This window comes from Hemicordylus capensis, chromosome 6 (assembly GCF_027244095.1).
Source record: "Hemicordylus capensis ecotype Gifberg chromosome 6, rHemCap1.1.pri, whole genome shotgun sequence".
Classification (NCBI taxonomy): Eukaryota; Metazoa; Chordata; class Lepidosauria; order Squamata; family Cordylidae; genus Hemicordylus; species Hemicordylus capensis.
The window spans coordinates 13,530,116-13,549,210 of NC_069662.1; the positions used below are offsets into that span (position 1 = coordinate 13,530,116).

The following is a 19,095-nucleotide window of genomic DNA, read 5'->3' on the forward strand; positions in this document are numbered from 1 at the left end:
AGAACAAAAAGCAAAGGCAGCAGCAAAACCAGTCGAAATACTCGCAGACTTTGATTCCATTTCCACCTGCACACCTGCATTGTCACTGATAGATACAGCAACACCACAATGGGCAGCACCATTTCTGGAGGAAGCCTTAGATAACCACCCTCAAAGCTTGGAGAAAATATCTTGGTTACATCGACATACAAATTCCAAAGTGTGGCTTATGGTCTGAAAGATGCAGCATAAGAAAGAACTCAGGTGGGCAGAGCCCAGGTGGCTTCAGTTCAAACTCCTGGATGTGGCTGTGGCAAACATTGTTTCAAAGAGAGTCTTTGTAGATGTTTGTGTGATAATTTTGCAGAAAGCCTCTGGTTTGCTGCTTGGCCCCTACCCAAAGAAACAGTGCGAAATCACACCAATTCCAATAATTATAGGGCTGAGGACCATCAACTTTCCCTTGGTAGTAAAGTCTGCATAGCTGAAGAAAACATGGTTATTTTGCTACTCCTTAACAAATACATGCTGAACAATGGGTCAGTGCAGGGATTTTGCTATTCTGGGAATCAAGGGATATTTCCACTTGTGGGGACTGGGCCTAATTTGTTGGATGGAGGATGACAAATGCAACCTTCTGAGAAATCCCAGTCAGGCAATGGGCCAAGAGAAATGAGGAGGGAGATGTAATTATTCTCAATGCCCCTATTTCTCACTCTTTCTTCCAAATTAGCACTCTGATGCACATACATGAAGACAATATTGGAAAAGCAACTAATATATTTCTTTTTCGGCATCTTAAAGCCTATAGAGTAGCAGGTGTATGTTTCTTCGGGGATTCTTCAGTGCCGAGTTAATGGCACTGATGCTTCAGCGCTCTTGAGCAGGGATTCATCCTGTGGGCCACCATCCAGCTGTTCCAAATGAAGGAACCATAAGGAAAAGAGCTGCAGAAGCTCCTTAAACCAAGTGCCCAGTGCTAGAGAGCCAATATATCTAACCCCATCCCCAAACAGGAAATGACTCTCATTCATGGCCTTATACAGAAGATGAAGGCCCTCGAGCACACCAAGGCAGTTCCTCCAGAAATAGCGGCCGGCCTGTCCAAGGTGCCTGGAAAGCCCCATAAGTGTGCGTGGGGAGCATCCAGGGCACAGTTGCTAAAATCTTTAACTGCTAGATTGACGCCAATGGAGCAAGGAGCATCACCATCTGGGCCAGTCAGGCCCAGCAACCCGTCGGACCAGCCTGTGGTGGTTCCAGATGATTCCAACGTGGGGGTTGCAGTGCAGCAAGGAGCAGAAGGACCCACTGCAACGGAGCCAGCAGCATCCATCCCTCTGGGTGAGCTTGAGCCAGTTGCACCACAGAGCAGTACCAACCAGTGGCCACTGTTCCCCTGGCCAATACCGGCGGCCGAGGGATGGGGCATTGCCCTTTGGTGGGCTCCATACACACAGCAGTGGGCACCTGGGCCTGTAGAGCAGGTGCCTGTGGCCTCAGCCAGCACGCAAGGGATTGCAGAGCAGGTAATGGCAGGGGGCAGTACCACCTTCAGGTGCGCCTATGGTGAGTGCTACTCAGGAGTCAGGTTTTTATCCAAGGGGGTCATGCCTTCGCCACAGCATTCTCCTTATGGGGCCTTGGGCCTGCTGCTAAGAGATCACCTCTTGCCGGCAACCAAGGAGAAGATCTTAAAAGGGGAGTTTGTGGACATTTTTTCACTGCTCTTCAGGGAGCCCAAGGCGAAGCATAAAGAAGGGGAGTCCTGTAAGGACCATGAGGCAACCCAACGGAAACTGGTAGAGAAATCTTGGAACAACTGGCTTTCCGGTTATACAATTTATATGGGGGTTGTTTTGAGGTCCTGGCCAGTGAAAGGCCTGGCCCTAGTTAAGTATTTAGACATTATTCATAGGGCAGTCTTTTACTTCGCAGGTTCTGCCTGGGTCAGGTATGACAGATGTTTTAGGATGTGGGTGGATGTGGGTGGCATTAGACCCCACCCTGCCTTGGGATGTGCCCCATTTGGAGCTTTGGGTACTCATCATGTCACCAACACGCCCAATAGAGGGTGATAGGTCCAATAGCAGACATCTCCTTTCTAGACCAATGGCCGCGGCATCCCCGGCGGGGATGGGCCAGCAGTGGGTTCAACCCCACTTGTTATGCTGGGAATACAATAGCAGCGGCCACTGTGGTAGGCAAACCTGCAGATTCAGACATGCCTGTGGCCTGTGTGGGGCCAAGCACACAAGTTCCGCTTGCCCGTGGGATCGGGGGTGGGGAGCGGGGCCCAGACCCAGGCCAGGTGGTAACAAAAAGGGGGGGCCCCAACACCCCCTTTTGGTTAAATGGGCCCAGTCCAATTAGGTTGTTAGTTTTAGAGCGGCTGTTGGTTGATTATCCTGATATGAAAGTGACTGCCTTGTTGAGTTCAGGTTTTCGGGAGGGTTTCAGGATTCCTTCCACATCATGTCGGGTTGCTTTCACATCTAGAAAACCTCAGATCCATAACGGGCATGGAAGAGGTGGTGACAAAGAAGATAGGTAAAGAGGTGCTGGCGGGTAGGATGTCCAGCCCCTTTGATGACCCTCCCTTTTCCAACTTAAGGGTATCGCCACTGGGGGTGGTCCCTAAGAAGACCCCGGGCAATTTCACCTGATACACCATCTGTTGTATCCCAGAGGGGTTTCTGTTAATGATGGGATCCTGGATCACCTCTGCTCTGTTTGCTGCACATCCTTTGATGTAGCGGTGAGCATGGTGAGGGAACAGGGGGTTGGCGCTTTACTGGGTAAGTGTGGCATTGAATCCGCCTTTCGCCTGCTGCCTGCATCTAGATGATTTTGACTTGCTAGGCTTTTCCTATGCCCATTGTCGTGGCTGTGCACATATGGGCTGGGGAGTTTGCCAACTCCATGGTCCATTTTTGATGCGACAATCAGGCGGTGGTCCAAGTAGTTCACTCCCAAACCTCTCACTGCCCTCGGGTCATGGGCCTCCTGTGGGCCTTTGTCCTTCAGTGCTTAAGTGCCAATATCTGGTTTGTAGCTAGGCATGTTTCCAGGCTTCAGAATAACATCGCTGATGCCATGTCTCATTTTCAGTTGGAAGCCCTCTGGAGGCTTGGCACGTAGAGGCACCGTGGGCTATCAAGTAGGGGTGTGCAATTCGGGATTTTGGGTGATTCGGCTCGGACCCGAACCGAATCACCCCTGTTCTGTTTTGTGCCCGAATCTGGGTCACCCGAATCACCCTTGATTCGGTTCGGATTTGGATTTAATCCGAATCCGAATCGATTCGGGGGGTAAAAAGGGGCCTAGGGACAAAATTTTGGGGTGGGGTGGTAGCGCCCAATGGTTAGAGTCTACCACCCCAATTTCGGGGGGATTGGGCAAAATCCTGATTTTTGGTGAATTTTTAAAGTTTTAGTGACTTTGGGGCAGTTCGGGGGCATAGCATGGGATCTGGGCAAAAGAAGTGGGGTGGGGTGGTAGTGCCTAATGGGTGCAGGCTACCACACCAATTTCAGGGGGATTGGGCCAAGGGCTGATTTTTGGTAAATTTCTGAAAATTTCATGTCTTTGGGGCAGATTGGGGCATATTGGGGCAGAAAGTGGGGCCTGGGGCAGAATAGTGGGGTGGGGTGGTAGTGCCTCATGGGTTCAGGATACCACCCCAATTTCAGGGGGTTTGGACAAAGGGCTGATTTTTTGAGAATTTTTGAAGTTTTAGTGACTTTGGGGCAGTTTGGGGGCAGAAAGTGGATCTGCCCCAAAATAGTGGGGGTGGGGTGGTAGTGCCTCATGGGTGGAGGCTACCACCCCCATTTCAGGGGGATTGGGCAGAGGGCTGATTTTTTTAGAATTTTTGAAGTTTGGGTGTCTTTGGGGCAGATTGGGGGCAGAAAGTGGATCTGCCCCAAAGGAGTGGGGTGGGCTGGTAGATAGTGCCTAATGGGTGGAGGCTACCACCCATCCCCAATTTAAGAGTGATTGGGCAGAGGGGTGAATTATGGTGAATTTATTTGTATGAGGTTTGTCTTCATAAGGTGAAGTGTGCTAAAGTGATTACTTCCTCATATTATTCATAGTAAAGGAAAGTGTGAAAAAGTGAAAGTGGGGTCATGAGAGTTGTTTAATTGAAAAAAATCTCATTTGCTATGATAGAATGAGAATTCACACCTCAGAAAAAACTTCTGAGGTGTGAATTCTCATTCTATCATAGCAAATGAGATATTTTTCAATTAAACAATTCTCATGACCCCACTTTCACTTTTTCACACTTACTATGAATATGAGGAAGTAATCAATTTAGCACACTTCACCTTATGAAGACAAACCTCATAAAAATAAATTCACCAGAATTCCCCCCTCTGCCCAATCACTCTTAAATTGGGGATGGGTGGTAGCCTCCACCCATTAGGCACTATCTACCAGCCCACCCCACTCCTTTGGGGCAGATCCACTTTCTGCCCCCAATCTGCCCCAAAGACACCCAAACTTCAAAAATTCTCAAAAAATCAGCCCTCTGCCCAATCCCCCTGAAATGGGGGTGGTAGCCTCCACCCATGAGGCACTACCACCCCACCCCACTATTTTGGGGCAGATCCACTTTCTGCCCCCAAACTGCCCCAAAGTCACTAAAACTTCAAAAATTCTCAAAAAATCAGCCCTTTGTCCAATCCCCCTAAAATTGGGGTGGTATCCTGAACCCATGAGGCACTACCACCCCACCCCACTATTCTGCCCCAGGCCCCACTTTCTGCCCCAATATGCCCCAATCTGCCCCAAAGACATGAAATTTTCAGAAATTTACCAAAAATCAGCCCTTGGCCCAATCCCCCTGAAATTGGGGTGGTAGCCTGCACCCATTAGGCACTACCACCCCACCCCACTCCTTTTGCCCAGATACCATGCTATGCCCCCGAACTGCCCCAAATTCACTAAAACTTTAAAAATTCACCAAAAATCAACCGTGAACCGAATCACCCGAATTTTTCATACCCGAAATTCGGGTGATTCGGCTCGTGCCCGAAAAATATCGGGGGACATTGGGGGTGATTCGGTTCGGCCCCGAATCACCCGAAATTGTTCGTTTCGGGCACAGATCGTTCTGTGCCCGAAATTTTTTGCACATCCCTACTATCAAGGCTTCCTTGGCGCCTGGTACCAGGGTCAGTTATCAGTCCAAGGTTGCAGCTTTTGCCACCTTCAGGAGAGGGGAGGGCCTTACAGAGGAGTGGCCGGTTCCTGTGGAACATTTAATGCAGTTCCTGGTGTCTCTTTATGGGACAGGTAAGGCTGTCTCTACCATGGGTGGCTACATGTCTGCCTTGTCATTTAAGGTGCAGGTCAGGGGCATGCTAGATAACACCAGGGACCCCCGGGTGAAGAGGATGCTCAAGGGCTGGTCTAGAAGGCTCCCCAAATGTCCAGATCAGAGGAGGCCACTGACACTTAATGTGGTGACAGCCTTTGTTCGGCACCTGCCAGTTTGCTGCCATTCGCAGAGGCAACACTGATGAAGGCAGCTTCCTTGGTCTCCTTCTTTGGGGCTTTTAGATTATGGAATTCAACTTGTGGAATTCTCTGCCACAAGATGAGGTGACAGCCAACAACCTGGATGGCTTTAAGAGGGCATTGGATAACTTTGTGGAGGAGAGGTCTATCAATGGCTACTAGTCAGAGGGCTATAGGCCACCTCCAGCCTCAGAGGCAAGATGCCTCCAAGCAACAGTTCCAGGGGAATAACAGCAGCAGAGAGGGCATGCCCTCCATTCCTGCCTGTAGGGTTCCAGCAGCATCTGGTGAGCCACTGTGTGAAACAGGATGCTGGAGATGGGCCTTGGGCCTGATCCAGCAAGACTGTTCTTATGTTCTTATTTTCTAAGGAGAAAAGAAAGCAAAAATGAGGAGCAGAGCATAAGATACAAATGATTCTCCAGTTATTGGCTTTAAGAATAGGAATATTGGACAGCTGAGTGAATCCCCATATCACTACGACTGTGATCAGTGCAAAGAAAAGAGCAAAGAAAGCAAAAACAATCCCTAAGGGTTCCTCATAGGATAGGTAGGTTATTTCTTTGAAGATGCATTTATCCTGGTTTGCGTTTGGATACTGGTCTTCTGGCTACTTGTCACTGTGGTCTGCATCTGAAATCAATGAGCAAAGACTGAAATATATGAATTAAGACTATTTCAAACATGCTCAGAGGTTCTTCTGACTCAGATGGCATCAATTATTGAGTGACAAGAACTGAAGCATTCAGTAGCATTTCATATGCCGACTCCCAACCATTAGACTATTTATTTATTTGATTTATTTAAATCAAACCCAAAGCTCATTCTGCGCCTCTGGAGGGGAGGCTAAGCTGGCAGGACTGGCAATGCTGAGGTGGGAATCTGCTAAATGGCTAGCTGACCCCGCATCCCACTCCTTCCCCGGCCAATCACACAAGGTCTTGGGGCTGTCAGGTAAGGGGGTGGGACAAAAGACGCATCCCCCTTGCACGAAGCCAAGGGATGGGGCATTAGTGAGGATTAGTGAGGATTTAGTGTGGATTTCAGTCACCATTAAAAAATCTAATTGGTTCAAAATATATCTATTTTTCTAATAGATTTCTATCTGACCCTTCAACACATTACTACTAGGGATATGCAAATCAAATTGGGCACAAAATGATTTGCACCCAAATCTGCCAGTTTGGCGTGATTTGTGGACAAAACAAATCATCCCTGTGCTAGCTGACCAGATTCACATCCAAAACAGATCGCCCAGATTTAAGACCTGAAAATGTTGTAGATTCAGACCTCCATTTTGGGGTGATCTCTTTTTCTGTCTCCATTTTGTGTCAGGAAATTTATTTGAAAATCCTGCCCTCCCAAGATTGGTGACTTACAGTGTGCAATGATTGGCTGGAGATTCCCCCCTAGTTCCAGACTGGCCCGTTTGCCTTTAAATCTTGTGTTGCCAGGGGTGACTGGCCCTGCATTGGCTAGGGGAAGGGTCAAGGAAGGGACAAGGCTGGGGGGGAGTTTGAAGGAGGGATTTGCAAAGGTAGGCAGCCACCATTCTGCCTTTCTGCTTCGTGAGAGAAGTGGTGGTGGGGGGGGGGAGTTTTGCTTTGCCTTGCCTGCCTGCTGCCTGGAGTGGATTCTCTGCTTTTTGTTCCTGCTTTCCTGATTGAGGAAAAGAGAAGAGAATTTTTTTTCACCCCCCCTTCCTGCTGCTGAGAGAATCACTGCCTGTGCCTGCTATCTGTGAGAATCAATTTGGGTACAAAATGATTTGTACCTGAATCTACCTGTTTGGGAGATTTGTGGACAAAATAAATCGCCCCAGTGCTAGCTGGCCAAGATTCTTTTCAGTCCCCGAGCAGCATTACTATTTTGATCTTCACCTGCCCAAAGTCCCAAAAATCCAGGTTTAGATACACTTAGTTCAACACTTGCATCATACTTCAGTATTCTGCTTGATTAATTTAGGTGGGAAAGTCAAATGGTTAATTTGGGTGGGAAAGTCCCTGTCCATCATATTTTTCTGGTCTGTTCAGTCATGGCTTCTTTTGATAAGGCCTTCTTAAGAGCTTGCCATGCTCCTGTCCTCTCTCTGATATCCCTTGGTCCTTTTCACATATTTTGTTCAACACACATACAGTAGTACACTTCCTAGCTGTACCCTGCATTTGTGGGGGCCTCTACCCAGGTTCACTTTTGAAATGAATGCTTGTACAGTCATTCACACAAAAACATGCATACAGACACCTGTACCACACAATAAGGCTGTTCCCTTGATTATTATCAGGCTAGGAGAAGCCTTCTACCTTAGTCTGAGAGCTGTGCATGCTCCCAATATTTGACCATATGTTAGATAAAAGCAAGGTCTTATGAGGGGAGCCTGCTCGTCTGTCAAGCCCCAGCACCGTTTGACAAGCACAGCCTATTCAGATTCCATCCACAGCTTTGGAATGAGGTAGGAGGAACAACTCTTCTACCCAGCTGGGCCTTTTCAGACAAGCAAGCTCCCCATCTCCAACCTTGTGTTTATCTAACACACAATCAAATATCAGCAGCACACACAGCTCCCAAACTAGGGTAGGCGGTGTCTCTTACCCCAATAATAATCATGAGAACAGCCCTACGATATGAACATGGCCCAAATTTTCATAACTTCTTCAATAATGATCTTCTTCTTCCCTCCAGAGAGGGAGAGAAACTTAATTTGTTGTTTAAATCAAAAGCCTTAATAATCATATGAATGCAAGAGATAATGCAAATATGGTGCCATACACCATAGAACCCCACCACCTGCTTAGGCCTGGAGGTCCCCAGGCAATCAGCAGTGATGGTCCCAACTGGCCCCAAAGGCAACCTCATGTCTCCATTCTATTTCTAATTTTAGAACCCCCCAAGGTCTTTCCCCTGTGGCACCAACATTGTAGTTAAGACTACATTTGGATCAGTTATTCATTATTTAAGTCTACTGAAGATTTCTCGTGATCAAGCTTCTTTGGTTCGTGAGAAGGGTGTCATCAGTAAGACCCAATTTGTTTTGCCTTGTACCATCAGATGTATGGAACATCTGGACTCTGCTGGCTTTTGGATGAGATATTTTTACAGTAAGACTATATATTTTTCTTTAATAGAAGGGGAATTCAGTTTCTACATGTTCAGTATATAAAGGGTGAATCAACATATATTTTCCGTCTTAAAAGAAGATGGAGGCATAGAACACCAAACTCCATTGACCTCCCAGGTAGACTTGTTATTTCTAGCTCCTAACAGCACAATCCGGTCGAGATATAAGATGCTGCTATAAGGAGACAGCAGACCAATGGTCCATCTAGCTCAATACTATCTATCCTGACTCTAAGCAGATTCTCAGGTAAAGGACATGCATTATTCAGCTCCTTGAAATCCTTTATCTGGAGATATCAAGGGACTGAACCGGCATGCAAAAGGTGTTGAGCCCTTTCTCATGGATCATGAGAAGGGGCGGGGGAGGAAGCCTCAAAAAGCTTAACTCCTCTGCAGATGATCCTCGTTGTTGATCTGGGCATGGAGATCACACACAAATGCATGCAGCTGCCTCCTCAGCTGCCTCCTCAGGCAGCATGGCCACATGCAGCTGCCTCCTCAGGCAGCATGGAGGGTCATGGGCCAGAAGTTCATCCCCCTGGCCCCCAGAATTCCCATAATGCACCATGTGAGTGTGTGGTGAATTATGGAGATTCCCCCAATGCTGGCTGGGAGCCCTGCAGCAGCCAGGAGCAAGCAGCCGGGGCTGGCAGACTAACAAATTGGGCTAAGGGAGTGCTAGCTCCCTTAACCCCGTTTATGAGGGCGGATGGTGTGATGGGTTTATCTCTGAGGTGCCACCGGAATCAGGTTCTTAAGCACAGGCAGGACCAGGCTTGGCTTTCTTAGCCCAGTTTTTCCTGCATATGAGAAGAGCCTTGTTATCTACCACTGAGCAACTGTATCCAATAGACCAGTTGTAATCAAGGTGGTGTGGTTAAGACTGAGGGCAGAGAAGTTAAAACCCAGTTCTTTCTCTGGCATTTGGGAAGAGCTGGCATGTTCTGTGCTCCTTATCAGGAACCCTTCTCCTCCCCATTGACCATGAAATACAGCTGAGACACTTAGGACTTCACCGTATCTATAGCCTGACAAGGTGAGAGATTGGGAAAGGAACTGAAAGAGGGGCACACTGATAAATGTACATCAATGCAACAAGCCCCTGTTTATCATTACTGATGCCTCTAGTTTGCCTTCCAGTAGTTGACAGAGCAGTAATTTTGTGTGATCTGTTATTCCTTTCCTGCCAACTCTAGGGCAGAAATCTTTCTCTATGCAGTGGTCTATCTACTACTGAATTTTGTTTCCAACAGCAGCTGGGAAGCGTAAAAACAAAGCATGATGGCCTGACCTAGATGGACCACTTATCTGACAAAGCATAAAGAAGCTTTGACATAGAACTGCCCTTCCACACTGTCATCTGACCACAGTGGCTGACATCCAGACTAAGCTACTGAATAGTACTATACAGGAGTTACTGTAAAGGACTACTTGATTTCATTAGAGCTACTCAGGAATAAGGAATAATATAGTACACCAGATAATGATAAATAGATATTGAAAAGACCATGAATTTGCCTCTATGAACTTGACTGGAGATCTGTCGAAGTTTGACTAAGCACTGTTGGACTCATGGAAACACAGAACCAGTCATCCATTAAAGACTTCATCTTGCTAGGCTTATCAAACTCCCCTGGACATCAAGGAATCATCTTTTGGGGATTCACTTTCATCTATTCAACAGCTTTGGTAGCCAACTTCCTCTTTATCCTCACCATAAGCAGCTGCAGCAAACTCCACACCCCGATGTATTTCCTGCTCATCAATTTGTCCATAGCAAACATGTTCTGCATCTCAGTGACAATTCCTAAGATGCTTCAGGCTACTTTGTCTCCGAGGAAGACCATCTCCTTTTCTGGCTGTATGGCACAAGTCTGCCTTTTCTTATGGGCTTTGGGAACAGAGCTCTTGCTCCTCTCGTTTATGGCCTTTGATCGCTATGCTGCCATCTGCCACCCTTTGCAGTACACTATCATCATGAGGAGGGAAGTGTGTGTTGGGGTAGTAGCTGCAGTATGGGTGACTGGGATGGTTAATTCGGCAGTTCACACCGGACTTGTACTCCAGCTTTCCTTCTGCAACTCCAGGGTCATCAACCACTTCTTCTGCAATCTGCCTCCATTGCTGGCACTCTCTTGCTCAGACATCAGCCTCAATGAAATCATGGCATATGTATCTGATGCTTTCATCTCCATGGGTAGCTGTACATTGACTTTAACATCATATGTACTCATTTTGATAACCATCAGCAGAATCCAGTCTGCTGAGGGGAAAAAGAAAGCCTTCTCCACTTGTTCTTCTCACCTCCTGGTGGTCATCTTTTACTTTTCCACCATCATCTACACATACATCAGGCCCACCTCATCCTCTTCTCTAGAAGAGGACAAGGTACTTGCTATCCTGTATACAGTGGTGACCCCAGTGCTCAATCCTGTCATATATTCCCTGAGAAATCAAGATGTTAAGGAGGCCCTGAAGAGGCTCACAGGTAGATTCATACCAAGAGCTAGCCTGGTGTATGGTTAGAGTGCAAGATTTTGAGTGGGGATTCCCAAGTTCAAATCCCCATTCAGCCATGAAACTCCCTGGGGTCAATCGCTTTTCCTCAGTCTCCCTCATAGGATAAAATGCAAGAGAGCAATGTATGTATGTATGTATGGATTTGATTTGATTTGATTTGATTTCTATATCACTCTTCCAAAAATGGCTCAAGGTGGTTTACATTAAAATAATCAGGTAGAGAGGCAATAAATAAATAGATGTCTGCTAACCCACACAAGTGGGATGTGATCTAGTACCGGGACACATTCAGGTTCAGTATGCAAGAAATTATCAGTTGCTGAGTCAGCTAGCATCTGCTTGGTGAGTAAAACATATCTGCAATGCAAATATAAACTTGTTTGACTACTTTGACTTTCCCTCAAAGAATTCACAGAACTGTAGCTTCACGAGGTTGCTGATAATTCCTTCATGGTGATCCTAGGCCTCTCATAGAACTACACTTCCCAGAATCCCTTGACTGAGAGCCATCAGGTTTGAAACAGGTTTATGTTTGGGGGCTGTAGACATCAGATTTTCAGGTTCACTATAAATCTGCAGTATAGCATGTTAGGAAACTTAGAACTATGAAGTAGGAAGGAACTATGGCCCAAAAGGTGGGGGCAAGTAATTTCTCCCTAAAGCAACCTACACAATCCAGATCACAGCACAAGCAGGACACACTGAAAAAAGGTGCCTGGTATCCCGCAACATTTTACAAATGGAAACAGTAACACACTTGTGTACTTTTGTAGCATTCAAATATCACAGCCTGAGCCCGCCATTCACCACCACCACTTTTTAATCTGTTGTATTTGCTGGTTTTGCACTGGCTTCTGAATCAATTGTATTCATAAACTGGCCACAAGTTTTCTTAAAAATATTTTTTGTTTTTGCACCCCACTTTTCAGCTATTGGGGGTTTAGATCTTTTAAAACATCTGTGTATTTAACAGTATGTTTAATCTCAAATGGATGTGGCTGTATTTATAATAGGACAGATGCAATTTAAATTCAGGGCATTTACTATCTGGATTAGGGGTGTGCGTGGATCGGTAGTTGTGGTTTGATCTGAATTAAAACCAAATATGACCCGAACCATAGGTCCCTGGACCGGTTTAGTTGAACCCACAGGCTGGGCTGGTTGGGTCGGTGAACCGGCTCAAACCTGTCTGAAGCTTTTCAAAATCGAACCACTCGAACCGACCCAGTTTGTGACAGACCAGTTTGCAATCAAACTGGTACATGCACACCAGACTCCACTAATCTGATTGTTCCTGATAAATAGTGGGGCGATTCTCATGACCAACAAAAATTGGGCTAGGAGAGCCTAGCCCAATTTTTGTTGGTCGTAAGAACGACCGGGTTCGCAGCTGAGCCCGGTGGTTCTTGAGCAGGTAACCCGCTCGAGAACCCCTGCTAAATAGCAGGTTTGTGGAGCAAGCGCTCCAGCAAACCTGCTTTTTAGGCTCGTGAGTAGCCACGGTGCAGCTTCATGCCGCGCCTACTCATGAGTAGACCCCTGACCGGGAGGGGAAAAGCTGCCTCCTGGCTCGGGGGTCTCCCCAGTATGCCCTGCACACTCGTGCAGGGCATACTGGGGCTTGCGGAGGCCATGTGGCCCGCGCTCCCCCCCCCCCCCGCCGGCTCCGTCTCGGAGCCAGCCATCATGTGGGCGGCCGATCCGGCCACCCTGGGCTCCCTGCCCACTTGTGAGTGGGGAGAGCAGGCTTAGCCCGCTCTTCCCGCTCACCAGGAAAAACCAGGTCTCACTGATCGTGAGACCCAGTCCAGTAACAGTTGGTGCATACGAGGATCATGACCTGTATGTCTGTTATAAAGGTGCATAAAACTCCAGCCTTGGTTGTGCACTCTCTTTTTCTCTCCACTTACAGACAAAGCAAACACATTTGCCAAGTTACCTGAGACAGCTCCTTGTCCCATATCCAAACCTTGAGATCCTTTTCAGAGGCCTTGCTTCGAGTGCAAATGAGGTGAGGCAGGTGGCTACAAGGGGGAGAGGCCTTTTTGGTGGTGGCACCCCATTTATGGAATAGCCTCCCCAGTGAAGCTCACCTGGCATCGTCATTTGGTGTGTTTCTTTTTTTAAAATTATATTTTATTATAATCTTTGGTTTTGTTTTATGTGTTTTAATAATATGTTTTACTCAGTTGTTTTATTGATTTACTTTGTGAACCATTGTTGTGCTAAAAATGGATTTCTCTGAGCAAGCAACTGAAGTCTGAGGTATATGTATAGGCACATATCTAAGATGGCTGAAGAAATGCTAAGCTAACTAGCTGTAATGCAAATACTGAACTGAAGTAACCTTGCTTAGGGATGTGCAAACCAGTTCGATGGTTCGAGGGGGTTCTATGGTTCGGTTCAATGGTTCAGGGGTTTGGGTTCTAACCAACCCCCCCCCATTCCATCCGGACTGAGACTGAACCCCCCAACCAGTACACGAATTTTTTTTCCAGAATTCTTTTTTAACCTTTTCTCCCCTCTGGGGTAGCTCCTTGGGGCGCTGGGTCCAGGGAGGTTATCCCTCCTGCTGCTGGCCTTCGAAATGCTAGCCTTTTCATCCAGTTTTTCAGCACATTCGAGCCTTGGTAAAATGGTGCGGTGCCCAAAATGGCCCTGAGCCTTGCAGGGTCCATTTGCTCATGTGCAGCAGCCACCATTTTGGGCAATGCAGAAGCACATAGTTTGGTGTGGTGGCCAAAATGGTGGCTGCTGCACATGTGCAAATGGTCTCTGTGAGGCCCTAGGCCATGCCAGGCCTTGCAGAGGCCATTTCCACATGCATGGTGGCCGCCATTTTGGCTTCCATGCCAATCTACGGAGGCCCAAATGGGCCAAACAATTGGCCAGAATGGCCAGAGGTGGTGATTTTGGAGGCTGGTGGGCGGGAGGGGGAACCTCCGCGAAATTATGATTAATAACCATAAATAATCAAAGGTTATGGATGTTGATTTGGTTCTTTGTATCCATCCTGAGACCAAGACTGAACTCAAATCTGTTAGTGCCTTCTTCAAGAAGTTCTGTGATTGGTGTGATGTGTGATCACATATATGGCCTCTGCACATGGGCGGAAGCCAATCAATGTCAGAGCCACACAGCACAGGCAGGCTCTTAGGGAGTGCAGGGGGCCTTCTAGGAGCAGTGGTATGACTGCCACAAGACCAGTAAGGCTCTTTAGAATCCTTTTTGAGGATTCCCCCACCCTTTTGCTTGCAAAGGGGAATCCTCAGCAGATTCTCCTTTAAAAGCATAGCCCTTGAACTGTTGAACCAGATCAACCCGGTTCAACCCAGTGGCTGACTCATAGAAAAGATCAGATCAGTTATAAAATGTTTGTAAATTTATATCACTACACTAAACCTCAATGTTTAGTAGATTTCTGGGAGCTTCTTAAGTATCCTCCCTAACTAATAGGTAAACGTTCTCAGCCCAGTAACCAGTTTCATTAAACCACATGATGACGTGATGAAAAACATTTCAGAAGCATTCTGCATACTGCACGGACCATAATCCTTCCTCAGCATCATCTTGCACTTATTTCTTATCCATTGCTGCCATCAAGTGGCCATATTTGTCAAATGCATGAATTTACATGTTTCATTAATTAGCAAAGTGTTTCTAGGTCTCGCAACAGGGGCAAAACTTTTGAAAAGTATAATGTTCTGGCAAAAAAGTCATCTATATTTTTTATTTATCAGTGATCACAGAGTACCAGCAAAAGATTATGGGATTACTGGGTGGGTCAGGGGCAACAAATCAGTTTCATTCTTGGGATGGTATCAAATGTTCTGGTCATGATAACGTTTGGGTTGCGACTCCAATAAATAGAAGCAGGAGTGTAGACATCCTGCAAATAAAGTGACATAGAGACAAGGAAAGCGACAGGCATTTAAGAGGGAGATATACCCGGGGGTGCATGTGTCTCTGTGTGTATATAAGGCTTCACAGTAAGGGTGCGCACAAACCAATTTGAGAAGAACTGGTTCAATAGCTTAATCACAACCCGAGCACAGAAATGACTAGTGGGCACATGCAGAGGCCTTCAAAATTGCCACTGTGAGCAGGGAGAGGGCCAAAAAGGCTGGTAAACGGGCTGAACCGGTCCTTAAAAAACCGGGGGAGGTCAGCGGGGGGAGCAGGAAACATTGGAGGCCCCCCCCCCCCGCCAACCAGGTGGTAAGTTTGCTTTTGGGGAGGGTTTAGAACCCCCAAGCCAACCCAGGGGGTTCGGCTCGAGTCAAGCCAAACCAAGCCCTGTTTAGCTTGAGGTTGAGCCATCTAACAGGCCCAGTTCAGTGGCAAACCAGCTCGACCAAGCTGGTTCATACATCCCTGTTGCATTATAGAAAGCATGCTGTGAGTACTCTGCTAACAGATTCCCAAATGACTCATTAGAGTTACAGAAAGTTTGTTGGATCTCTTGATCTTCTCCCTCTAGAGTTTAATCAAAGCTCTTAGTTTCCTTCACAAGGGTGACACTCAATTGATCACTTTGGACCTCATCACTGCTATCCAGAGTTTGGTTTACCTAAGAAATCATTAGAGTACAGGGACTCATAGGCAATCCATCTCAGAGGACTCCCATCTCAGAGGACTCCCATCTCATTAACTCTCAGGCAGTATACATCCTATGCAACTAATAGTAAAAGTTTGCATCTATCTATCTATCTATCTATCTATCTATCTATCTATCATATTTCTATACTGCCTGATATGCATATCTCTAGGTGGTGTACAAAATTTAAAATATTTAAAAGTCACAAATTAAAACACATGACAATAAAAACAATAAAATTATTAAAACAAGTTTTTAAAATTATTAAAATTAATTCTGATTAAAAGTCTGAGAGAACAGGAGGGTCTTGAGGTTCTTCCTGAAAACAAACCAAGAAGGAGATGCTCTTATCTCAGCAGGAAGTTTATTCCAAAGCCCTGGGATAGCCACAGAGAAAGCCCGGTCCTGGGTCGCCACCAAACGAGCCAGTGGCAACTGTAACCAGACCTCTCCAGAAGATCGTAACAAGCAGCAGGGAATATGACAAAGGAGGAGCTCTCTCAAATAACTTGGACCCAAGCCACTAAGGGCTTTAGAGGTAATAACCAGTTTGCCTTCAAGACCAGCTGCTCGACCAACTCAGCATCCAGATGTAAGCGTAGAAAGGTCACCACGTCCCCGGCCATGGAGAACAACTTCTCTCTTGAGACACTGATTGGCAGGCATGAGAGGAACCAGACAGCAATGGTTCCCAAGTCCAGCCAAACTTGGCGTTGGCAACATGTTGCCCAAAGGTGGAATGGCTCCATATCCTGGATTTCCACCGGCTCCTGCAAGTAGAGCAGAACAGTCTGCTCAGCATGGCTGCAGCAAGAGGCAGGTTCCTCCCGTCTCTCTGGCAAGACACCAAAGAAGCTCTCCGTGAACCACGTGGTGGTGGAATGCAGAGGTGGCACTGGCTGCCCTGTTGGTTCCACTGCCAGAGAAATCACACTGCTCGACTGGGAAGAAGTGGTGGTGGTGGTGGTGGTGGCGGCGGCGGCGGCAGTGCTGCTGGGAGCACTATTTTTCTGTTACTCAGGAAAGGGGAGGGAACATGATGATTTCTAAGATGAAATATGTATATGAGGGAGGGCAAAGGATCCTCGGGTCTGACCCATGGTGACCAAGGATGCTCTTGCAATGGCTCACCCTGGGAAAGCAGTCTACAGACACCAAAACACACTCCTACCCCCATAGTGGCTTGCTGCCAGGGGACTAGCACTCTCATGAGAGGGCCAGTCTACTGGGGAGGACATTAGGCTCTCCAACCTTCGATCTGCCCCAGTTGTCTACAACCCCAAGAGAGTGGGGTCACCATTCTGAGCAAAAATAGATGGACATATTCAAATAGGTGGATGGGCTGGCAGAGGGCACACTTTGACTGCTCCTTCACAGAAGTTGCCAAGAGATTGCCGGGGTATCTGTCCCCGTGACTTGCTTGTGTGGAGCAATCAGCTGCAGGGGAGTAACAGCAGGAGAGAGGTCATGCCCTCAACTCCTGCCTGTGGCTTCCAGCAGCATCTGGTGGGCCACTGTGTGAAACAGGGTGCTGGACTAGATGGGCCTTGGGCCTGATCCAGCAGGGCTGTTCTTATGTTCTAACCAGGTTGGCAGCATCTGTTGTCCGGCTCACATGTCTATCTCCATGGCCTGACACTCTCGTGAGAGATTGGTCCATAGGAGAAGGGGTTTTATTGCACATTATTAGCAATTCTCCCTGACACCCCTGTCCCCACAGATGGTTCTTCTTATGAGTTGTGAGGGGATATCCCCAAGGCTTTACACTCTCATGAATGAGTGGTCCGCTCTGGAGCAGCATCCATTCTCATCCCCGAGGAGAAATCTCCCCTGTCACCATTGGCAATACTTATCCTGCTGCCCAGCCCTTCTCATGGGTGAGCCTAAGGACCACACACATTCACCCAAGGGAAAGGAGCTGAGCCCCCCCCCCCTTCCCAGCATCATTGTGCAAAAACAGAGCTATTGGGTTCCTGGTTGGGGCTGCCCTTTAAACCTCACCCCTGGTATCACTGCCCTGCCATATGTTGCCATCCCAGCGACCTAATGGGATTGGCCTGTCTTTTGTAGACACTGTGACTGCATGTGCTTGTGAACATACATCTTGATCACTTCATTTTCAGAGAGCTAAGCACATAGTGCCTGTCTTGCAATCCCATCAGCTGTCTCTCCTGATTGCCGGGGGGGGGGGGTAGAAGGGACAGAGTGCAAAGAGGGCATGGCCTCATGTGACTTTCCCATTTGACAGGCATTGAAGCTTGGGATAGGATGTGGCAGTGTCCCTGTTGCCAGGCAACTGCTTTCTTAGATCAGAGACAGGTGGCGGGGCATGTCCTCAGAGAGGCGGCCAGCAAGAAGGACCACAGGCACGGAGTGGGTGCAATCCCAGGCGGGTCTGGGCCACACTCTCTATGATTACAGTTCCAGAAACTGCATGAAACCTCAGATTGGAGTGGTGAAACTCACTACAAACTGGAGTTTGGTGAGGGAAACTGCAGGTTGCTTCTGCCATGAAACCATGGTTGCGTTGCACACATTCGGACATTCACAAATTCAAACCTCTGCTCCATTTAACTGTGATTTTGTGTTACATGTGAATGTGGCCATGATCATCATTGGGGGAAACAAAACTGAAGTTTCTAAAGAGAAACAGTGAGGCTATTCTGATGATCAGCCGAAATCGGGCTAGGGGAGCCTAGCCTAATTTCAGCTGATCGTGGGAGCCACTGGGCTCGCAGGTGAGCCCAGTGGCTCCCAGGCGGTTAACCTGCCTAAGTATCCCTCCCCTTAAACCGGGTTTGTAGAGCAAGCACTACACAAACCCGTTTTTCAAAATTGAGTAGCCACGGAGTGGCTCTGCGCCACGGCTACTCATGAGTAGGGGAGGCGAAAAGCTGCCTTCTGGCTCCGGGGGTCTCTCCTGTATGCCCAGTGCGCTTGTGCACAGGGCATACTGGAGCTTCCAGGGGCTGTGCAGCCCCTGAACTCCCCAGCCCCCGCTGGCTCCGTCACAGAGCCAGCAGTCGTGTGGGCGGTCAATCCGGCTGCCCAGGGCTCCCAGCCTGCTCATCTGCCGGGAAAGCGGGCTTAGCCCGCTCTCCCCGCAAACCCGGCCAAAGCGGGTCTCATGGGTCGTGAGACCCACCTCAGTGTGTCCTCCCCCATTCCAAGGAGCTTAAAATGGGTATGGTATAGAAACCACTTATAATGGGAACAGGATAGAAACCACTCCACCATAGACAGCCCATTCATTTCTGGGGTGGTTTTTCTCCCAATTGACTTATAATGGGAGTGGGATATAAACCACCCCACCATAGAATGCCCATTCATTTGGGGGGTAGTTTTCTTCCTTATGT

General features: G+C 47.7%; 1 protein-coding gene across 1 annotated transcript; it reads left to right on the forward strand.

Moving 5' to 3' along the window:
* Nucleotides 1-10,194: 10,194 nt before the first annotated feature.
* On the forward strand, nucleotides 10,195-11,148 carry LOC128330900 (olfactory receptor 13G1-like). The gene has a single exon (XM_053264263.1). The coding sequence runs from the start codon at nucleotides 10,195-10,197 to the stop codon at nucleotides 11,146-11,148; it is 954 nt and encodes a 317-aa protein (XP_053120238.1).
* The last annotated feature ends 7,947 nt before the right edge of the window (nucleotides 11,149-19,095 follow it).